Source organism: Apis dorsata, unplaced genomic scaffold, assembly GCF_000469605.1.
Source record: "Apis dorsata unplaced genomic scaffold, Apis dorsata 1.3 scaffold_963, whole genome shotgun sequence".
NCBI lineage: Eukaryota > Metazoa > Arthropoda > Insecta > Hymenoptera > Apidae > Apis > Apis dorsata.
Genome location: NW_006264070.1, coordinates 36,331 through 58,617, shown reverse-complemented (window position 1 = coordinate 58,617; position 22,287 = coordinate 36,331). Strand labels below are relative to the sequence as shown.

Below are 22,287 nucleotides of genomic sequence, written 5' to 3'. Positions count from 1 at the left end.
GTTTTGCGAAAGATTTTTATCATTTTAAAAATAAACTTTTGATTGAAAATCGAGAAATGACAAATTCGATAATCACGATACTAGATTACAATCATTTATAATCAAAATAATAAAGAATAATATATAATAGTATATATATATTTGTTTGTACAATAATTTACTTACTAATATTGTTAATGAATTAATAAAAAATAAATGAATCAATAACAAACGAAAAATATTTTGAAAAAAATTCTTTTTTTAAAATGTAACACAGTTGATTAACTCCAGGTGAACTTTTTTCTGATTCCAGATCGATTATTCGACCATTCAATGAAGTAAAATATATGGAAGAACAGGTCAAACCCAAAGAGAAATGATTATATCGAAGAAAGAAAGAAAAAGAAGAAGAAGCGGAAGGCCCAAAAAATAATGGGAAAGAAGTTTCGTTACGGAGCGTTTCATTCTGATCGTCATTCTCTTGAAACAACACTTCTTTCCTCGAAACTTGGGTGCCGCGAAATTAAAATTAAATTTAAAATTAAATCGTGATGTTATATACATTTTTGGAAAAAGTATTCCTCTCTTGTATCGTTACTTGTGACGATATCGATACTTTGTGACCACTATTGTGACCAGTTTACCTGTTAAATCAACGAAACAATCGATTTATTAGATCGATTAAACGATTAAATTTTTCTCACTAACTATTTCTAAGAAAGATGTTTCTGAGAAAATGTTGAAAATGTACGATTAAGAAAGAACATGTGTCGTTCACGGCCGATTCAAAGAGATAGATCGATGCTCCATCAATGTGAAAATAACAGTGTTGCGATTCAAACCCGTGTTCCGAACACAAAAGGAATCTGCCGGTTTAAAAAAAAACGAGAGGAAGGGAGAGAGAAAGATACAAAGTGCATTGTGTTCTACAGCCTTCCTTCAGTTTTATTCCTCTTCTTCCTCTTCTTCTTCTTCTTCTTCTTCTTCTTTTTTTTCCTAGACTCACCAAGAGAGGAACAACAGAAACATGAAAGTTTTTTGCGAGTGGATCGTGGGATACCGAGGTTCATGGACAACATGTACCTCGGGCATCCCTCGTCCTTGCACGTCCTTCGGTTCGCTGATCGAATCTGCCACCTTCACTTGTTCCTTCTCTCCTTCTTCCTTTTTTCCTCATCCTCTCTCGTTTCTCTTCGCGGTCTCCTCCTTTTTGTCCATTTTCATCCTTCAATTTGTTCCTTTCATTAAATACATTTCCTCTTCTCTCCCTTTTTCCTTTTTTTCTTCTTTTCTTTTTATTCTCTTTTTCTCTCTTTCTCTCTTCCTCTCCCTTTTTCCCCCGATTTCGCAACGCGTTGTTAAAGCACGAAACGAGAGATTCAAGATAGAACTCGTTCGTAAAGAATACGATAGCCGACCAGTTGTTTAATCGCACGTGAACGAGATCGCTCAACAATCTTTTCGAGTATCGTCGTGTGTTGTAAACCCGGCCGTGTATGTATAACCGCCGACGGCTCTTTTCGGCTGAGCTACTTTGAAAACCCTTAGTCATGTTCAATTTTGCTCTCGTGGTTTTTGCTCCTTTCTAAAGGAACGTGATTCCAGTCTGTCTGCGGTGAGGATGACAAGCGCGTCGATGATCACGCTTCTCTTCTTTGTTATACGTGGAGGAAGCGCGATTTCGTGGAATATCCCTTATTATTATTATTAATTTGTAACATGGAATTTCGAGGCATAAGAGATCCCTCTCGAGACTAATTTCGTATAACAATTCTTGATACCGTGCGACGAGTTGGTTCACGCGTATTCAGATGAACCACGATCGTGGGAACGTGTGATGCGAATAGGACACGTTAAGAAGATTGAACGCAGCGATTCAAAGATAATAACGCGGAGAATGACGTCGACGGAAATGTGCGATGAGATCGATCGAGAAATTTCATCGAATTTCATCATTTAGATGCGTGCGTTAATTGTACGCTTGTGTATATCATATATATATATGTAGTGTTGTACGTGTCTCGGAAGAAGTCGTGTGAAAGAAACGCAGGTTTTCTATTGGTTATTTCGAACAGACCGAATCAATTAAAATTGGAATTTCTAATTGATCAACAAGCCTCACAAGTTTCTGTAAGTGAAATCGTCCGTCCCACGTGACTTCTTGTAAAGCATACACGGTAGTACATATTAAGATTTCATTTTTTCAACGAATTCTCTTGCCCTGTGTCGACACATTGTTATTTATTCGATTTATTATTCAACGAACGTCGTCGACATATCTTAAATGAATTGTATTCCTGGCTGATCAGAGTAATACATTGCATCGAACGAGAGAATTCAAATAATTGATGGAACTGTTTTAGATATTGAACATGATTTCGATTTGTTGGAATAACTTCGCCAGTTCCTTCGCTCGATTCCATGCACACGAACTCTTGTTACATTAAATCGGACAAGTTTTCGGACGGATCCGCGCGAAACTGGTTCAATTAACACTGACCAGAACTTATCGTTCTTGCCAATTACGTTACGTTATTAAATGTTACAGATCACACATGTGTTGTATCGCGAAATAATAGACGCCTGCAAATGTTATTGCATCCATAATACAATTAATTGTATCTATAATATTTGCACTTGTGCAAACGCGTGTCGTAAAATACACACGTGAAATTCTGCAAAAAGATCCTTATTGCAAGACGTAAACAGAAAAATGTTTGTTTAAAAAACTGGCCATTTCGTCTTCTGACAAATTAATATTCAAATAAGAATACCGAGGTTTGTATCTTTACGCTATTTCATTCTAACTTTATTCTCTGTCGCCTGATTTTGTCTCTCCTTCTTTCTCTCCCAATCTTCGCCTCTTCTTTTCTCGTCCGCTTTGCTTTTTTCCACCCTTTTTTTCTTTTCTTTTTTCTTTTTTTAATCGTATGAACACCTTCCAAGCAAAACTCCAATATCGAAACACGATTGATTGTTACCTAAGATATTCTTGTAACGAGCATGCAACCACTAGTGTGCAACATCAGCCTGCATTTCATTTGCACGCCATTGGCTGCCCCTTCATTGTATCCACAAAAACAGACCAATTTCGTTACGCGAAGAAATTGCACTCTTCTTGTTCATGATTATTGAGAAAACGGAAGTTGATCTTCGGTATATTTTGACCAAACGAAATAGCTGCATACCGTGCGCGAATACAGGGAATGATGAGGCGATTAATGATCGCGATTGCGAGAATTGATACGCGATACACGTGCATCTACCTGTAAAATTATGCCACGAACCAATCAAAAAAGTTGTTTCGTGACTGTTCTAAGGGAAATGACACGCATGATGCACGCTCGAGGTTAAGAAGAACAGAATCCCTCGCCTTCTCATGCGAGTAATTTATGGGTAGAGCGATTCGCTGCTCAAATGATATGGCGGATCGAATGGAAACCGATAAAGATATTCGAGAAATGTCTTTATTCGATTATTTTTTTTTTTTAAATTAATATTAGGGATGAGATACTCGAGCCCCCAAACATCAAAGCCTCGAAACTTTTTATTATAAAATTTTTTGTGACTCGAAACTCAGATTAGTAGGGTAATTCGCATAATGATAAATTTAACTTATAAAAATTTGTGTAAAGAAAATTTAACTTTTTATCAATGAAATAATTGCGGCTGTTGGTTGATTATGAAACTGAGTTTCGAGGATTGTAGAAATCAAAATTTGTTATAAATTTTAATTTTTGATGAAAAGGGAAAAAAAGAGATGTGTAAATATTCAAATGGAAATCGGGTTTGGAAGACTCCATCTCCAATTAATGAATGTATGAAGAAATTATTGACGTGTGAAAGATGCAATAGAAGAATCGTGCGATCGATTTGTAAGGCGTCGGTATTATTAGTCGTTTTTTTTTTTTTAAATTGCTTGTTGGCAATTATATTTTCAGAATAATTATTCTAATGTAAAAAAAATTCTGTGTGATAGGATGATTATTAAACAGAACATTGTTTGGAAGGTCGAGTACAGAGATTTCTCTAATAAATCTTATGTGATTCTGAATCCTTGAGATGACTGTATTATGATGGCATTGAGTCCTCTAGATAAGAAAAATAATTAAAAATTACGAAAGTGATTATTTTGTGATAAGAAAATATATGTAGATTAATTTTTTTTTCTTTTTCTGTTTTTTTTTTCTTTTTTTTTTTACATAGATAATATTTCCTATTTTCGTTCAAAACGAATCTACATGAAGCTTAATCTAAATGTTTATAAAGTTTTGGATAAAAATATAATTCTTTTCGTTTAACTTTCGTTAAACTTTAAATTATTTAAAAATTTATTCGTTCGAAATTTGTCTAATTTGCAAATTTGTTTGGAAAAAAAAAGAAAAATAAATTCGAAAACTGAGATAAATTATTATATTATATTTCAATGCACATAAAAATTATTATTGTCCAGTAAACTTTTTCTTTGAATTAAAAAAAAATTCTTATTATTATAATCTATTAATTTTGAATTCCAACGAATATACTAGCTTTCGATTCGTTTTTGTTTGAGAACTTACCATACAATGTCAATTTATTTCCGCGTGTTCCACTTCAAGTCTCTCACAGCATACGTTTCTCAAGAAAAATTATGAATATAATATATAATGCTTCGCACGATATAGTTCATATGCTATTTCGTCACCTGCAAAGCTTTTAATGTCACTTATATAATAACATGTCAGATGTTTCATACATACTATTGAACAGTTAAGTTTGTATTATTTATCGCATACGATCGTGGCAAAATATAGGATCCAATATCCTGTAATTTTGTATTTCCGATAAATCGAGGCATAAAATCTTTAATTTCAATGGGAAACTTTTTGAGGTGCAATTGCAGATGCGAGAAAGGAGAATGATTCGTTCAAATTTCGTAAAATTCGTTAAAATGTTAAATTGGAGAGGAGGAGGGTAAATACGTAGAAAGATATTTACCGGAAGTGCGCTTCGTGTCTATGCTTCCGTTGAAAAATTTGCATGAATGATCGATAAAAAATTTATGTAATTAATACAATATGTTGAAAATAATATGGAGAAAAGAAAAAATATATATATTGGGTTATTATGGAGGGATCTGCAGACTGAAAATGAAGATGGAAGTTTTAAATTAAATATATGTACGTTGCAAAAGATATTATTTAATGCTATATATATATATAGAATGCTGTTTAATATTATGATACTATGAAATAATACATTATATATAACATATATATATATAATGAATTGTAAAGAAATTTCTTCAAAAATATTTAGGTTTTTAAGTAATAAACTTGACCTCATTATACATGATAAGAGAAACTCAGCGAAATCGATTTTGATTTTTAATGACTTTATGTAATGTGTGCTTTCCTTTAGTTATTCTTTTTTTTTTTTTTTTGTTAAGTAAGGTGGATTGTTTTAGTTTTGTAAATAGGATATTTAATTCAAATGACAAAGTCCTCTCAATGCATATTTCCTTTTTTTTGTGTGTGTTTTGCTTTATTTTTATAATTTTTGTCATTATTGATTTTAATTTCTGTTATTTTTAAAATGGCTCAATTCACGTACTCTAATTCAAAGTATAAATTGTACGGTATAAGAATAAGTCAGCTTAATTTCATCATAAAATTAATGATACTTGTAATAAATTTATTATACTAAGTTAAATTATTAAGTTGAAATTATTAAAATCCAGATGATTAGCACTCAATTTGTAAAAATTTTTACGAGTGCTGAAATTTCATCTAAATATTTACGATATGGAAAAAAGAAGAAAGATATATCATCGGTGAATTACACTTTTTTTTTAAAATCAATTTCAAAGTCAATTATTACGCTTAATCGTTCTACAAATACATTATAATAAGTAAAATGGAAAAAATCAAATGATCAATTTTCATAATGTTGAGAAATGAATTAATTTTTAAAATTTCATTATCAAGAATCAAATTAACCTATCTCTCTTTTAAATCATCACTATAAATTCGTTATATTCATTCATCATAATGTTATCGTTTATTTTCCACGACATTTCGTTACCGTATGCGTAACAACGAGAGATATTGCATTACCTTAATCTTGCCATACATCTATCGCTCTTAATTTTAACAACTTTTGCTTCGATTTTAACGAAACTTTTTAAAATGTACTTATGACGAATTTACAGCAATCGTAATTTATTCAAAAACTGGTAACAATTATTTCTCGCAAAAAAACAAACACATGTCTAGTAGACAAGTTTCCAGGTGCTCCGAACTGTGTCTAATTTCTAATTGACCGAGCACTGTTAATTGTCTTTATAAATCATGTGTGCTGTCAGTGTTCTGCGCCTGTTTTATTCTATTTTCACTCGTTTAATGCGCGTTAGCCGCATTTATCGTAGACATTTTCGCGTTGAACACGTGTGTGCATCCGAGACGAATTTTACTTTGCAAATTCCAATCAAATTTGAAACGTGATTTCAATTACCATATAGCAAAACATCTTAATTAGTTGAACGACAAATATAATGATTTGTAATTCCTTAAATTCAATCTATTTTATATTGTTTTTTCGTTAAATTGATGAAGGAAATTGGCTAAGAATAATTAAAAATTTCTTCTAATAAATGCAATTAAAATAAATAGAGATTTATTACATTACAGATAAGATGAACCGATTTTTAATTCTATAATAATTAAGAATCTTACTTTCAATGAATAATTAAGAATTCTATTTCTTTTTCTTTTTGATTTTCTTTTTATTTTTCTTTTTTTTTTTCCCCCTCCTTAAATAGGTTGTTTCGTGAAAAATATTTCTGAATGCAACCACGATTGTACATAATCTCGAAGCATCAGCTACAAGCATCTATTGCAAGATCTCGGCTCACTGAAACTTTAAGAATATATATCAGTCATTCGAAATATTTTAGTTCTTTTTTGTAAAGATGAACAGACTGATTAAAGATTCAAATTAGTGTAGCGACTAAAGGAAGTATAGTTTCGTTTCGTAGCATCTATATGATCATCGATTCGAATTTGTATCAAGAAGTGTGAGTAATTTGTATGAACCGATGCAGATATGTATGTCCTGTTGAATTTATAGGCTTATTTATCGCCGTCATATCCTTATTTTTTTTGTTTTTTTTGTCTTTGAATTATGTTATTTGTATCTTATTATGTCGTGACAATGTTGTAACAAATTAACAAACGGATCGTTGATTTTACAAGTTATTAAATTTCTTTATAAATTTAAATTCAATAATTCGATCGAGTTAATCTCGATGATTTCGATGATTAATGTTCCTAAAAATCGTGCAACTATATTAAAAGATAGCTTAAGTAAATTTCACGATTTCTCGAAACAAAAATTTCGATCAAATCGAAAAATCCATTTGTATTGTATCCAGGATAATCATGTTTTGAAAAATTCATTTCGAGGGAGAAAAGTTCCAAATAGATTATTAATAAAATATTACAACTCTGTTTGACAGAGATTATCATTAATGTTATTTATTAATTAACGTCTGAGAGAATTTTGACAATAATTATTAATTTTCCTCTTATAAACAATAAATATGTAAAGGGATAATGTAGAATTTCTTTTTAAAATATTACGTGGTTTTAATCATGCGTTAAATGCACGGTGGATGATACTACAATTATGTATTGATTAATATGCATTCTTAATTAATACCGTATTATTGTTCAGCGAGAGTATTGATGCAATATTAGTTACAACTGATGATAATGCAATTCAATTTAATATGTAGCATGTATCGTAGTATTGTACTAATATGAATTGTTTACGTACTATTTATCGCGTGATATCGCAATAATATGTCAATTATAATTTATCGACATTGAAGAATTATTAATTATTCTTAATCGCAATATTTCACAGATTTTGAGAGAATTATAATTGACTTGAATTTGTATCCCGATATCTTAACAATGTCTTAATAATTTCGAAGAAGATTCGTATTGGTTTGTAACCCTTTCGTTACTATTAATAATTATAACAGCCTCTTATTGTGCGTTTTCTATATAAGAGCAACTACAGTTACTCGACAAAAATTGCAATGTTTTATAATTTATACAAATTTTGTGATGATTTGTATGTTATGTTATTTTTAATGCACTGACTGCAAATGGTTATCTTTGTACGTAGTATGTAATTATAAATAAACTCTTATGATGAAAATTATTTATTTCTTTTCAATTATCAATTCAAATTAATGAAATAGATTCCTAATAATGATGATGCTTATGTAGTAGGAGATAAATTTTTGTACATTTTGAATGATATATACTTTTTGGATAATTCCTTCCGTAGCGAAAGGGTTAAATATAATGCATATCTTTGATTGCAATCGAAATAATAAAAATTTCATTCGATCAATAATAATCCTATTACTTGAAATGAAGTACGTGAGCATAAATCGATAGATCTTGATATAGATGACACATGAAATAAATCAGTTTTTTTTATATTGTATACCTTATGCTTTATCTATTGGATTAAATCATTAAGTATCATTCGATAATTCATAAATTATCGCTTATTTTTTCTTATCTTAGATTAAATGAGAGAATTGTAGAAAGAATGAAAAATTGCTCGATGAATGAAGAATAAATATTTTTTCTTAAAATAAAAATAATTGATCTATCTATTTATCCATCGTGTGATCTCGCATCTTGATTCAAAATGTCTATCATCCCTGAATGTAAATCCTTGAAATTGGTTTTTCTAATCATGATATCTTTCGATTCGATAAGGAGTGAGAACACGTGCAATTTTTTAAAAGAAGAGCGAAGTCTTTTCGATTGAAAAAATCAAATTCTAGCTTTTCTTTTTTTTATAATTCACTATGATCATAATGATTCGTCAATGACACACCTGTACTCTTTATCCAGCCTTTAATTTTTGTAACTAGGAAACATGTATAACATATCTCGCACATTTACAACGCAGGAATAAAATAAAATGAAAAAAAAATAATATTACGAATTAAATTGTCGCGAAAAAGGGAATCATAATTGCACGTAGCGCGTAAAATGGCGGCCATACAACAATTCAAGCATACACCATCGACATATTTCTCCATCCACTTATTCCCTCTCCCCCATCGTGTTCAACGTGGATGTAAACGACGGCGTGTACGAGTGGATGAACATAACGAGGATTTTACAACATCGTGGACGGTGACAGTTTCGTTTTTACAGCTTGTAAGGTATCGCGTAAAAGTGTCCGAAACGATGGCCCCAGCAACGCTTGGAACAAGAACGAAATGATAGAAAAAGAAGAAAAAGAGAGGAACAATAGAGAAATCGTATTGCACCCACTTTATTGTGTTTTATCTACTCGTATCAATCAATCCGGCCGTTGTACTTATTTATTCGACGATCTATAAACGAAATGAGCGTTATACATGCGTCGCAATGTTTTAAGCATTTACGATTTTTGATAGATATCTTGATAGAGAGAAAAGACACGAGGCGTGGTTGGATTTTACTTGAGCCAGGATGCAATTAGCGCGATTTATCGATGAAAATTCGAGATATGCAAATATCATTGTTCGTAAACTGTAATTTTAATTATAATATTATAATAAATAATTATTAAATAAATGTTAAGAGAGAGATACGATCCATCGTGATATTTCTTCCTTCAATTCTTATTACATTGTTTTGTTACATTAATTTTATTTCCTTTTTATAGCTGATATTTATTTGCAAAAATTCAACTCGTCTTGTTGTTCACTATATAATATACTTATTTTCTTTTTGCAGACATTTTATCATAATTTATAAAAGTTTAGATATGTGTAAAGAATTTAATAATGTTTCAAATATGAATTTTTTTTTCAGGATCTTCTTAATGGCTTAAATAGTAAAAATAATTTTATATATTAATTATTCTATTGCATTTTATAAAATAAAAGATAATAGTATTCTATTTTTCAAGTATTTCTATGAAATTGTTTTAAATGATAGCTATAATTACCAATAATTAAAATGAAGATTAAATATAATATATTCATATCAAATTATCCTTAAAAACCAAAATTTAAATACTAATTCAATCATAATAAAAATAACTGTATTTCTTCAGTGTTACATCTAATTGTAAGTATTTTTATTTCATTCCCTTAATCTTTCATCTATTTCCTTCGTTTATTCTACTAATGAACTCATTTGCATTAATAGCCCATAATTTTACGTTAATGCCTCATTTAATTCCATATTAATGTTTTCTAGTTGAACGTTACGATTATATTTCTAATAATAATTCATTATAGCCCATTATACATTATCCTATGAGTATAATTCATCATAAATTTTTTGCATAAAAAGATGTTCCATTTATTCAAATTTCATGGAAGGACCACACAGATATTATATCTAGAGAATACTACTGAAATCTCCCCCTTGTTCGTTGTCCAAGAATCGCACTGTAATTATGATGATGTTTTGGACACTCTTGGATTGATGCCACACACGCGATCGATTCTTTCTAATTTATTTCTTTGGAAACAAATTTTTTCATTAGATCCGCTTTTTGCGTGCACTAATATTATTAGTAGAGAATTATAATTAATGAAAGATTGCATGCTAAAATTTATTTAAATGTTACAAAAATTTTCAATCGAAGCAAGATGATTGATTATTATCTTACTATTGTAGGAAGGAAAAAAACTTTTAAGCATTTCAAAATAAAAGTATATTGATGTTTCGATGAAGAGTTAATTTGTTATTTTTTTCTTTTTTTAATTAGATTTTTCGAAATATAAATTTTTTACGTTTTATTCTTTATAATACATTGTGTTATTATTATCATATCATATTTTTTTTATTAAATCTTTTTGCTATTTAATTGGTAATAAAATCAATAAATCTTTCTTTGATTTTTTTTAAAGCTAGAAATTATTTCTAATATTTTTTATTTAAAAAAAAAGTAATTTTAACAGTTTTTATTTAAGTAAACATATATTATTTAAAATATCTTTAAAAAATTGTATCCAATTAATTTCCAGACAATCTAACATTTCTGCAAATAAAAGTAATAAGTAAGTAATGTATTAAAAATATTAACTTATTCCCAGAAATAATCGTGAAATTTTTTTTCTCTTCGAATCATTATTAATGAACATATAATTGGAAATTAAATAGATAATATGATCAGCCAAACGTAGAACTGGAACTCAATTAACTGTCGCAGACGTCTGTCCAACTATCTAAGACGAGGAAGATGAACAAAGAAAAACAGATGAAGAGTAAAAAGCAAATCGAAGAGCAAGGAAATTTTAGCGCAGGGAAGCCAGTGAGTGTTGGTCGGTCGGTCAGCCCAAGCAGGTATAAAAGCGTTGCATCGCCTTAGCCATGGTATATTTCTGCATTATATAAGCAATATAGTCCTTAGTTTATGCCTGGGACGCCGCAGTTAAACGTTGCGAGGACTTTTATAGGCCTATACGCGAATTCTCCCATACTTATGCCGGTTACGACGCGTGTTTCCACTCGAGCAGAGATACAGGCATTTACACATGCGCGCCCTCTAGCGTCGTGGTTCCTTGTCAAGACCGATGGGAAACACGTTTGAAGAAGATGGATGATTGTTCCATGTCGCATAACGAAGTGTTAACCTTTAACCGGTAGCGTGGATTTTTTATTAATTAAAATCTCGTTATCTCGATAAAGGAAACCTGGTGTATCTAATCGAAGATGTTGAATACGCATTTTACATTATGGTATATAGGAAATTAATTACAAGATGAAGTGAAGTAGAGAGTTTCTTAGGTTAATATTAAGGATTGAATTATATAGCTGTAAAATAGTTCTCCTTTATGAATTAATTTATATTGCTGGAAATGTTTTATTAATTTTTGAAATTATTTTAGTCAAAAAGAGGAATAGCGATTAAAGAATAATTACATAGGTACATGTAATACATTGTCTTTAATTATTTATATCTTTATATGACATTTAAATATCAAGTATACTATTCGATTTGTTTCTTGTTCACATATGAGAAGAGAGAAAACATAAAAAAAGAGTAAAAGGCTCGAGACAACGATAAATCATAAAATGATTGATCAAGCAACAATGTTATCCCTTAAAAGGAATAGAATATATTTTCTTACTCTGATGTTAAGCGATTCTTCAATGAAAAGCGTTTGCTAATTCTATATTACATTCGCTTATATTTTTTTAATAATTATTTTAATTATATGTATTTTATTTTTGTTCTTTAGTTTATATTCTAATTATTGGTAAAAATATTTTTAATATACCTGATCGACAATTGGCCTGTCCTGGGTGAGTTACTTATTTCGAGATGTATATGTTCATGTCAGAGTGAGAAAGCATTATATATATCCTATCCTTGTATTAAACCATGTCACTGCTCATTCGACCGCAAAGATTTATGGCTTCTCGCTTTCACGGACCTCTCACTCGTTCTCGGATCTCTCACTTTCTGCGGGCGACTTCAAAGAAGTGGGGATAGCGATGTGCTTATTTCGAGTCAGATCTTATTCGATCCTATCAAATATTAACGGTTCCTTCATCGATAATAACTGTTCAATGTAAGAAGTTCTTTTGGTCCTTTCACCAGAAGATAACCGAAAAATATTTTTTATATGGAATAATTTTATATTTTTATATGGAATAAAAGGCTAAGATAATAATTTATAAAAATTTTTTCAATGTAGAACTTCTTTTATTTTTACAGTAGAATGTTATATAATGTTATATAACAAAATTTATTAGAATCGTAATTGGAAACTTATGATATTTGTAAAATTATGTTACTAATAATGTTACTAATGTTGAATGTTGAGAATAGCGAGAATAGTGATACAATCTTGACTATTATATAATAGATAACACATATCAGCAATGGTGTTATATTTACAAAAAGAAAGTAAGATATGAGATAAACAATTTTATTTTCATGATTTATTATGTATGTATAAGTATTTATTTTATCTATTCTGTTTATTGAAGATTAAATTAATTTGTTACGTGTGATATAAATTCAATCGAAACCGTTTAATTTTTATTTAAATTTTATTTATTTTTTATTTCGTTAATGTTATTAATGTAAATTAATATTAAATGATTCATCTACTATATAATTCAAAATTTTAATCTAGCATTTTATAATTTTTTAATACAATATATCTTTTAAATTGATGATTATAATCAACATGACAAAAAAATAAAATGAAGATATTAAATGATATTCAAATGATAGAGTTAAATCATTTTTTTATATAAAAACAATTAATTGTATATTATTATATTTAAAAAAGATAAAAATATATAAAATAATCATTTTCAATTCATCTGAAAACCGACGTACTTTAAAAAAATTGTTTGGTATATTTTAATTTCCGCTTTTTGTTGCTTCAGAATTTATAATTATCTTCTCTGATATTCGCTTCCAAAGAGCTATTAAAAGCGCAATACTTACAAAATGCATCAGAGACGAATATCGCTAATTCATTTTCTGACATTATTATATTAAAATAATTTCAGCATATATTTAACTTATAATATATGTAAGTACGTGAATCTATTTAAATATAAATTAATCTTAAAAGCGCAAATTAACTTTTAAAAGTAATAAATAATGTATAATATATTTTTAGCTTTATATATCTTTTTATTAAGAAATTAAATGATCTTTTATTTAAATTATGAATAATATCATTAATAGACAAATAAGTTAATAGATTTAATAACAGATATAAAAGATATATAGAAATTGAAGTTATCAATAAGTGTGAATGGTTCTTAATTGAGCCCGAAGGCGATCAAGATTCAAGCTACTTGACTCGGTTTAGCACTCTATCGATGAAATTTTTCGAGAGATGGCGCCCTTTCCGCTTCGATGAAGGGTAAATGTGAGAATATTACTTCAGCTCCACGAAGCAACTTAACATGCATTTTCGATATGAAGAAGCGCTTACATATATTATACATTATAGTATATGATCTCCATATATACTATATAATCTGGGACTAATATTACTCAAAATCACTGGATTTAAACAATATATAGAATGTTTCTCGATTAATTCGTGACTTGTTAGATAAAATCCTCAATTTTGAATAAGAAATAACGCCTATTTAGCAAAAATAACTATTATAAGATTAATTTGAATATTTCGCATCTTGATATCCTTGAAAAATCTCAGAAACGTTGTGATATACATGTTTTAATATTCAGAAATACCTGGAATATATGGTTCGAAACAGGTTAAATATAAATATATATATAAAAACTTTCATTTTTGTAAAAATATGTAAAAAAAATTGTAAAGAAATTAAAGAAATTGTTCATTTAATTAAAGAGATTTATATTATAAATAATTTATATTTTTATTTAGAAATGAAAAATGAAAAGAAATTATTTTATTTTATATTTGTTATTTTATATTAATATATTATTTTATATTTTTTTCTATTTTATTGTTAAAAAGATTTGTTGTTCCATTTAAAGAACTAGAAGAAAATTTTTCTAACGAAGAACACATTTTTAATAAATATATATAATAATAAAAAAGATAGTTTAACTTTTAATAAATAGTGAAGGAAAAAGATTTTAATAAATGAGTCGAAAAAATTATTTAAAGTTGTTTAGTTTATTTAAAGTTAAACTAAACTAAATAACTTTTATTTTGATTAAAGCACTATGCAAAAATAATGAATTATTTTATCATTTCTTTCGTTTTTGATTGTTAAAGATTTTCTATATTTTTTTTTTTATTTTTTGTAGAAATTTTCGACAGATATTTGACATTTTTATACTAAACAATTGCATTCTTCAGAAATTCCTAAACATTTCAAATGAATTAGTTAGATATGATTGTGATGTTATATAAATTGATCATGATTATTATTCTTATGTCAAAGATAATTGATTATCACTACGTTTTAATACAATTTTTTTTCTTCCATTCATTAATAATACTGTTATCTCATTCTATTTGGTGTCGATAATATCATATGTGACAGAATATAGCTCAATCTAAAAAATGTGTTAGATGATCCCTCTATATTATATCTATTCTATGATATAAAGCTTTTTTATTGTATTCTGTTTTATCATTGGAGCAATAAGTTCCTCAAAACTCCACCAGGAGAATTTAGTGCACTTTCATAAACGTTTAATTATATGTGCTTTAAAAATTATTTAATAATACATGTAATTATGTATTATTTAATATATATTTTGTGCCTTTGAAACAGGATATTCAAAATATTTTATTACATACTTTGATTTTAATTATTTAAATTGCTAGAATGAATTTTTGATGTGTACTATATTTACGTTAACCTCAAAATTTATTGATGTTCTATAATATTTTTGATTTTAATTGATAATAAGAAACACAGAGTGTATATTGTGAAAAGATTTAATATTTAGATATATTTCTGGTAAGTGCACTTGATAAATTATATTTTTTATACGGAATAATATAATTTACAATTATCATAACCTATATTTTTTGTGTATTTATTATTTGTTTTCACGATTTTATTAAGATTGTTAAGATTATAATAATATAATACGTATAGATACGAAATATTTTTATGATTTTTATGCTATACAGGCTGCTTGATTATGAATCCTGACATTGAGCAAAAAATTTTCAAATTTGAAACATTCATCAATGATGTATTGAAAGAGGATCTTGCTCAATTAGAGCAGAAACTTGATGTTAAAAATGCAGATGTTGCCGAATTTATTCAATTAAAATCTATGATAACTACCATTCAAAATAATAACCTTGATAAAAATGGATTTAAAACTCAAGTAGATATTGGGCAAAATTTTTTTATTGAAGCGCATATACCTGATGCTTCCACAATTCTATTGGATATTGGTTTAGGACATTATATGGAATTTTCATTAAATGATGCTCTGGCTGTTATCAATGTTAGAATTAAACTTCTAGAACAACAGATTGCACATTATCGTAAAGAAATAGCCAAGATAAATGCTCATATCAAACTAATTCTTCTAGGCATTAGAGAATTACAAGGATTTAAAGACTGAATATAAAGTATATTTTGTGTTATATAATTCTATAATTTTTTATGTGTACATATTTACATGTTATTATAACTTTTGTACATAATAGAGAATTAAATAAATATTAAATGATTTTGAATAAACATGTTTCCCTCCATTTTTTAGAATTCTTATTTCATTCTCAAAGTACGCTATTAAATTTCAACGAAATTATTTCGCGCGATGAATTCACGTGTTTAATCCAATGTAAATCGTTCACAATGTCCCATCAATTTCGTACCCCGAATACCGCGCTTTTGTTTCCTTGTTAAGAGTAATTGCATAAATTTACTAGGACCTTGTGACCCGCTTATATATGATAGAGGTCAATCGCAAGCGAATCAGTGCGTTTTTCGCTTCAGCGTTGATTTCCCATTTTCGCGACTCTCGCTAACGTGAAGCATTTATTTTAATGTCGGATTGGCAGAGCATACCATGCGTCGAAAGGCACAAAGAATTCCTCGAGAAGATTACTGCGATTTTGATCGATTGCGCCTTCGAAAGTGTATCCCGTGAAAATCCAGTGTTGAGATGGAGGGAACCAAATCATTTGCAAGATATTATAAATTTTAATTTACAGGAGCAGCCTCGTAATCAAGATGATCTTCTAGAGATCGTGGCTAAAGTTTTTAAATACAGCGTTAAAACAGGTCATCCTTACTTTATGAATCAGTTATTTTCTGGGTAAGATATCGATAAGCGCATGAATAAATGTAATTATATGGATAATTAAATGATTCAATGAAATACTTATAAAATTCATGATTTTTTTATACTCATGACTAATACAAAAGTATCAAATTTTATTTGTTTAAAATAGTAATAGATTAATATATAATTTTAGATCTAATTAGAATTTTTCAAGAATAATAGATGATTATATCTTATTTATATTTTATTATGAATTTACTATGATTTGGTTTTACTGTGATTTGAAATTTGAATTGATATATAATTGTTATAGATCTGAAATGTTTGTGAGTCAGATCTGAATAAATAAAATTTCTTTTAATTATTTATCTATTTAAACTTTAGTATATTTTAATTTATAAATATGTAATAAATGATTTTTGCATATTACATATATGTCAATGATGTTTTTTATTTTTAATATTTATAAGAAAATTCAAAATTAAGTCTAAACATATTATGATTTAATTTGTTCGTTGTATTATAATAAAAAATTTAAATTATTTTTTTTGTACATTTAATTATTAATTGAGAATGATTCAGATATTTTGAGAAAAAATTTTTTGTTATTAAGATTTTTTGTTATTAACATATGATATAAACATATTATTTGATCAAAATTTATTTAGATTGGATCCGTACGGTTTAGTTGGACAATGGCTTACCGATGTATTAAATAGTTCAGTATATACTTACGAAGTGGCACCGGTTTTAACATTAATGGAAAATACCGTTATTAAAAAACTGTTAAACATGTTTTACAAGGATGAAAATGGTTCTACGATAGGAGATGGTCTTTTCTGCCCAGGAGGTTCTTTTGCTAATGGTATCGCTATCAACTTGGCACGATATTGGTTTAGAAAAAAAATTCAAGATGTGAGTACTTATATTAATAAATAATTCTGATAATAATTGGAATCAAATAGTTAATATGATAACGAAATCATATTCTAAATGATTTAATGTTGCCTTGCGATAATAATTTATACTTTATTAACCATTGAAAGTATATCAGTGATCGCAAAATCGTTTGATAAATCAAATAAGAAAAACTGGTTTTTCAACATATGCAATCGTATATTTTATGTTACTAGTTCTTAAAAATTATAATTATGTTATCTTATATAGATTTTTTAATTTATTTTTATAAAATAATATTTATTAAATACAATTGCATTTATTTAAAATTTTTTTTTAATATATAATAAATAAATATTTTTATCTATTATTAATTGGATAAAAAATAATGTAAAATAAAATTTCTAAAATTAGATATTTATGAAAATTTCATGGTAATTAATATATTTAATTTAATATTTGTATTTTTTAATAATTTTAATCATATTTTATTTTTTAGGATAAAAATATATCATCTACAAACTTGGTGCTTTTTACATCCGAAGATGCGCATTATTCGATTTTGAAGTGGGGAAACGTTTGTGATATAGAAGTGGTTCTCATAAAAACTGATGAGTATGGCAGGATGGATATTAATGATTTGAAAATTAAGATATTAGAAGAACAAAAAAAAGGAAATTATACATTTTCTACTATCGCCACTGCAGGTTCGTTGAACTATAATTTAATATAAAAATGATGAATTAAAGGCATGAATTTTTAATAATTTTACTTGTTGCTAATAATTTTACTTATTTTTAGGTACAACAGTTCTAGGTGCATTCGATCCTTTGATCGAAATTGCAGATATTTGCGAAGAATTTAACATGTGGTTGCATGTAGATGCAGCTTGGGGAGGTGGTTTGATATTCAGTAGAAAACACAGTGTTCTTTTAAGAGGAATACAAAGAGCAGATTCTATCTTATTTAATGCACACAAATTATTGGCAGTTCCTCAACAATGTTCTTTACTTTTAACTAAACATAAAAGTATTTTTAAGGAGGCACATTCTAAACATGTTCCTTATCTCTTTCAAAAAGACAAATTTTATCCTACAGATTTAGATGTGGGAGATAAGTATTTACAATGTGGACGCAGACCAGATGTATTGAAACTTTGGTTTATGTGGCAGGCTAAGGTAATTTTATGAACAAACTATCTAATTTAATTTGTTTGTTTATGTGCAATTATTTGATTTATTTCTGGTAGATAATTTTTTCTGTTTAGAAATGCACTTTTCTTGAGAGTCATGCAAGGTTCCACATACTTTGAGTAAAAGATAAAATCTACTTGCATGATACATAGGTTCTTCCTTCCCTTATTAATCTTTAAGTGTTAACCACTTATGCAAATATGTGGAAAACTAGCCTTCATAGCACTTTTTCCCCTGATCTTCCTTTAATTGTACATCTTGTACTTTGTGGTTTAAGCAGGTACTGCGATGCACTCCGTAGAAGATAAGGGTCTGTATGCTATGTTTCAAGTGTTTACCAGTATACTTATGCATATATTAACTTCCCCTGTTAGGAATAAAGAATGTTCATACTGCATCTATTCAATACATTTTCAAGATCATGAAAGAATCTCCTGAAATTCTCAAGGGGGTCTGCCGATAGCAGTGCTTTTAGACCAGTAACTTTCAAAGTTTCCCTCATTCACACATTTACATATTTTATTATCCCTAGCATATTAAGGAGTTAAATAATAAGCTTTCAAATTTTAATCTTAATATTTGAAAGTGCTAAAAAAATAATATTATAATGAGAATTATAAGAATTTATTTTCTCAGATAATTCTATCAAATTTATATCAAATTTTAAGATTAAGTAGAATTAAAAAAAATATATTAATATATTACAGCATTACAATTTTAAATATTAGTTATTTTATAATTATTTCTGAACGAAATTTATTCTTCTAATTCTTATATCACTGAACACTCATGTCAATAGAGAAACTAATATACATTCCATTCTCTTTCATATTCATTTAAAAATTTGTAGATTACTTTCTTATATTTATTAATAGATTATTAAATCAATAATTGTTAGAAAAATAAATAAATTTATTTAAAAATATTTTATTTCGTTTATTATTTTGATGTATGTAGTTTTTTAAACATATCATTGATATTATGTGAATTGTGATTTAATATTTTATTAAATAAATTATGATAAATATTTCTATTTAATATAAAAATATCAATATTGATATATAAAAAATTGATGTATAAAAATTTTTTAACAAAATTTAACTCTTTTATTACATATACGTAAAAAAGGTTTCTTCTTTCGTCGAAATCTAAAAGTATTATTTAAAATGATATTAGTTTCTTAAATAAAATGAACAAAAATTTTTAATTTCTACTTTTTCATTTTATATATCATAATTTATTATCTTAAATATCATTTCTTTAAGAAATTAATTTATTTTTCTTAGGGTTAAATATTGTTCGTACAACTAAAATTAAATCTTTTTCAGGGCACTTCAGGATTTGAAAAACATATCGATCATTTAATGAAACTATCAGCTCTTTTTAAAGAAGAAGTGGAAAAAAGAGATGGATTTAAATTAGTAACAAACCCATGTTTTATAAATGTTTGCTTTTGGTTTATTCCATCGACTTTAAGGATTCAGAATTCAATTTACGATTATAAGAAAAGATTACACGAGGTGAGTTTAATAAATTATTTGTTTTAATTATAATATTTATCTATTTAAATATAATAATATCTTTATAAAAAATAAAATATAATATGGAAAATTATTTGTAATATCTTTAATTGGTTTTTTGTTGATGATTTATGTATGATGATTATGTATTGATGATTTATGTATAATTTATGATAATGAACCTTAAAATTTAAAAACTTCAGAATTTTTTATATGAATAATTATTTTTTTATACTGATAACAGATAAATTCGATAATAATAATATAAATTTTTTCTTCATTAACAATTAATAAACTACAATTTTAAAATATCTGATGTTGGAAATCATTTATATTAAAAAAAACATTCATTTTTTAAAATTATATTAAATATATAAAATAATAAATTATATTAAAGAGTACATAAAAATATATATTTAATAAAAATTGATTATTTCATTAGGTTGCACCAAAGTTAAAGGAAAAAATGACTAAGAGGGGTAGTTTAATGATCAATTATCAATCACTTCACGAAAAACCAAATTTCTTTCGTTTTGTTATTCAGAATTCAGGAGTGGATACACAAGATATTTTTTATGTTTTCGATGAACTGGAAAATCTCGGAGAATCTATGTGATAATTTACAATATACATAATAATATTGTTATTTGTTAAATTAATCTTTATTTTATTATAGTATAATTTGTAAAAAATATGACGATATGAAATTCTATTTCCATTCTGTACTTTTTATAGTACATATCATTATCATAACAAAGAATTTATGCATTGTAATCTTTAATTAAAATCTTTTTCTTGAATTTGAAAAAAATTTTTATTACGATACTAAGTTTTATTGAATTCCTTTTGAAAAAAATTAATGAATTTCAATCACAAAAATCAATCTGAATTAAGTTAACTAAACATAGAAGTCAGTTGATCTAGGATTCGCTATTAAATTTCCAATATCCAAGTATCAAAAATAAATAAGATATAATAGACATTTAATAACAATTTAGGAGCGCTAGGATTATATTTAATTTAATCATAAAAGGTAATAAAATCAACAGATTTTAATAATAAATAATAAGTGGTCGACTTTAGTTTCTAAGATATTCATTTTTATTTCATTATTGCATTATATTCTGCTGAAAAAAAAAATAAAATTGAGCAAACTCAAACTCGTCTTGAACAAAAAAAAGAATTTACAAATTTTAAAGCGCAAATAGATAAGAAGAACAAATAGTGAGAAAAGGATAAAGATATAATAAAAATCAGTGCCATCTATAGAGTGTCTGAGATAAAATAAATTTAGACAGAGAATAAAGAATAAGAGAAAAAAAATAGCATAAAAATTAACGTTAACGCCATCTCTTGAGTATTAAACATATCTCTTTTTAAACAGAATAAGATAGAATAGAAATTGCGCCATTTTTTGAATTAAAATATCTTTTCAAAAATTCTCAAGAGATGGCGCTAGTTTTAAATTCTCACCCTATATTATACTTCTTTAAAAATATTATTTTCAATACTAAAGAGATGGCGCTGATGATTAAGTCTTATTTATCTTTATCTTTCTTCTATAATTTACTCTCTTTATTTATACTTGTCCTTTAAAATTATATATTAAGAGACAGATATCTGATTAACTTTATTGTCTTCTTTGCCTAATCTATTGATTAAAAATTTTAATAGAGTTTATTCAATTCAATTTTTACATGTTATAAATATATTATTTACACGTGTTCACTTAAAAAGTTGATATATAAAAATATTGGTCGATTATTTATTATTATTTATGTTAGATGAAGTAAGGAAAAAACAGAATGGAAATATGATGAAAATAGAATAGTTTATTTCCATCTCATTTCGTCTAACTACATTTATAAAAATATAAATAATGTGCTTCCCTTGAAATTATTCACTAATTTTTATCTGAAACATTAAATGTTAGGTCTGTACTTCATCTGTAGTATGAAGTT

At 27.1% G+C, this 22,287-nt stretch overlaps 3 protein-coding genes across 5 annotated transcripts in view; all 3 read left to right on the top strand.

Annotated features, from left to right (window-relative positions):
• The window catches only part of LOC102670591 (protein doublesex-like), a 92,066-nt gene extending 88,033 nt beyond the window's left edge, over nucleotides 1–4,033 (top strand). For both annotated transcript variants that reach the window (XM_006623863.2, XM_031514292.1), the window contains exon 6: nucleotides 293–4,033. The gene's annotated coding sequence lies outside the window, so the exon portion shown is untranslated. The remainder of the gene's footprint in view (nucleotides 1–292) is intronic.
• Nucleotides 4,034–15,327: 11,294 nt separating this feature from the next.
• On the top strand, nucleotides 15,328–16,168 carry LOC102681922 (protein UXT homolog). Of its 2 annotated transcripts, none has more exons than XM_031514290.1 (2): nucleotides 15,328–15,428; nucleotides 15,608–16,168. In XM_031514290.1, the coding sequence occupies exon 2, from the start codon at nucleotides 15,616–15,618 to the stop codon at nucleotides 16,048–16,050; it is 435 nt and encodes a 144-aa protein (XP_031370150.1). In that variant the 5' UTR covers nucleotides 15,328–15,428; nucleotides 15,608–15,615; the 3' UTR covers nucleotides 16,051–16,168. The 2 variants fall into 2 exon arrangements, with proteins under 2 accessions (XP_031370150.1, XP_006623925.1); XM_006623862.2 differs by having other exon boundaries at nucleotides 15,345–15,428; nucleotides 15,605–16,168.
• A 309-nt stretch (nucleotides 16,169–16,477) lies between these two features.
• LOC102681100 (cysteine sulfinic acid decarboxylase-like) lies at nucleotides 16,478–21,137 on the top strand. Its single transcript, XM_006623856.2, has 6 exons — nucleotides 16,478–16,749; nucleotides 17,385–17,631; nucleotides 18,113–18,320; nucleotides 18,415–18,791; nucleotides 20,135–20,326; nucleotides 20,769–21,137. Exons 1-6 carry the CDS (start codon nucleotides 16,478–16,480, stop codon nucleotides 20,940–20,942), a joined length of 1,470 nt encoding a protein of 489 aa, XP_006623919.1. The 3' UTR covers nucleotides 20,943–21,137.
• Nucleotides 21,138–22,287: the final 1,150 nt, after the last annotated feature.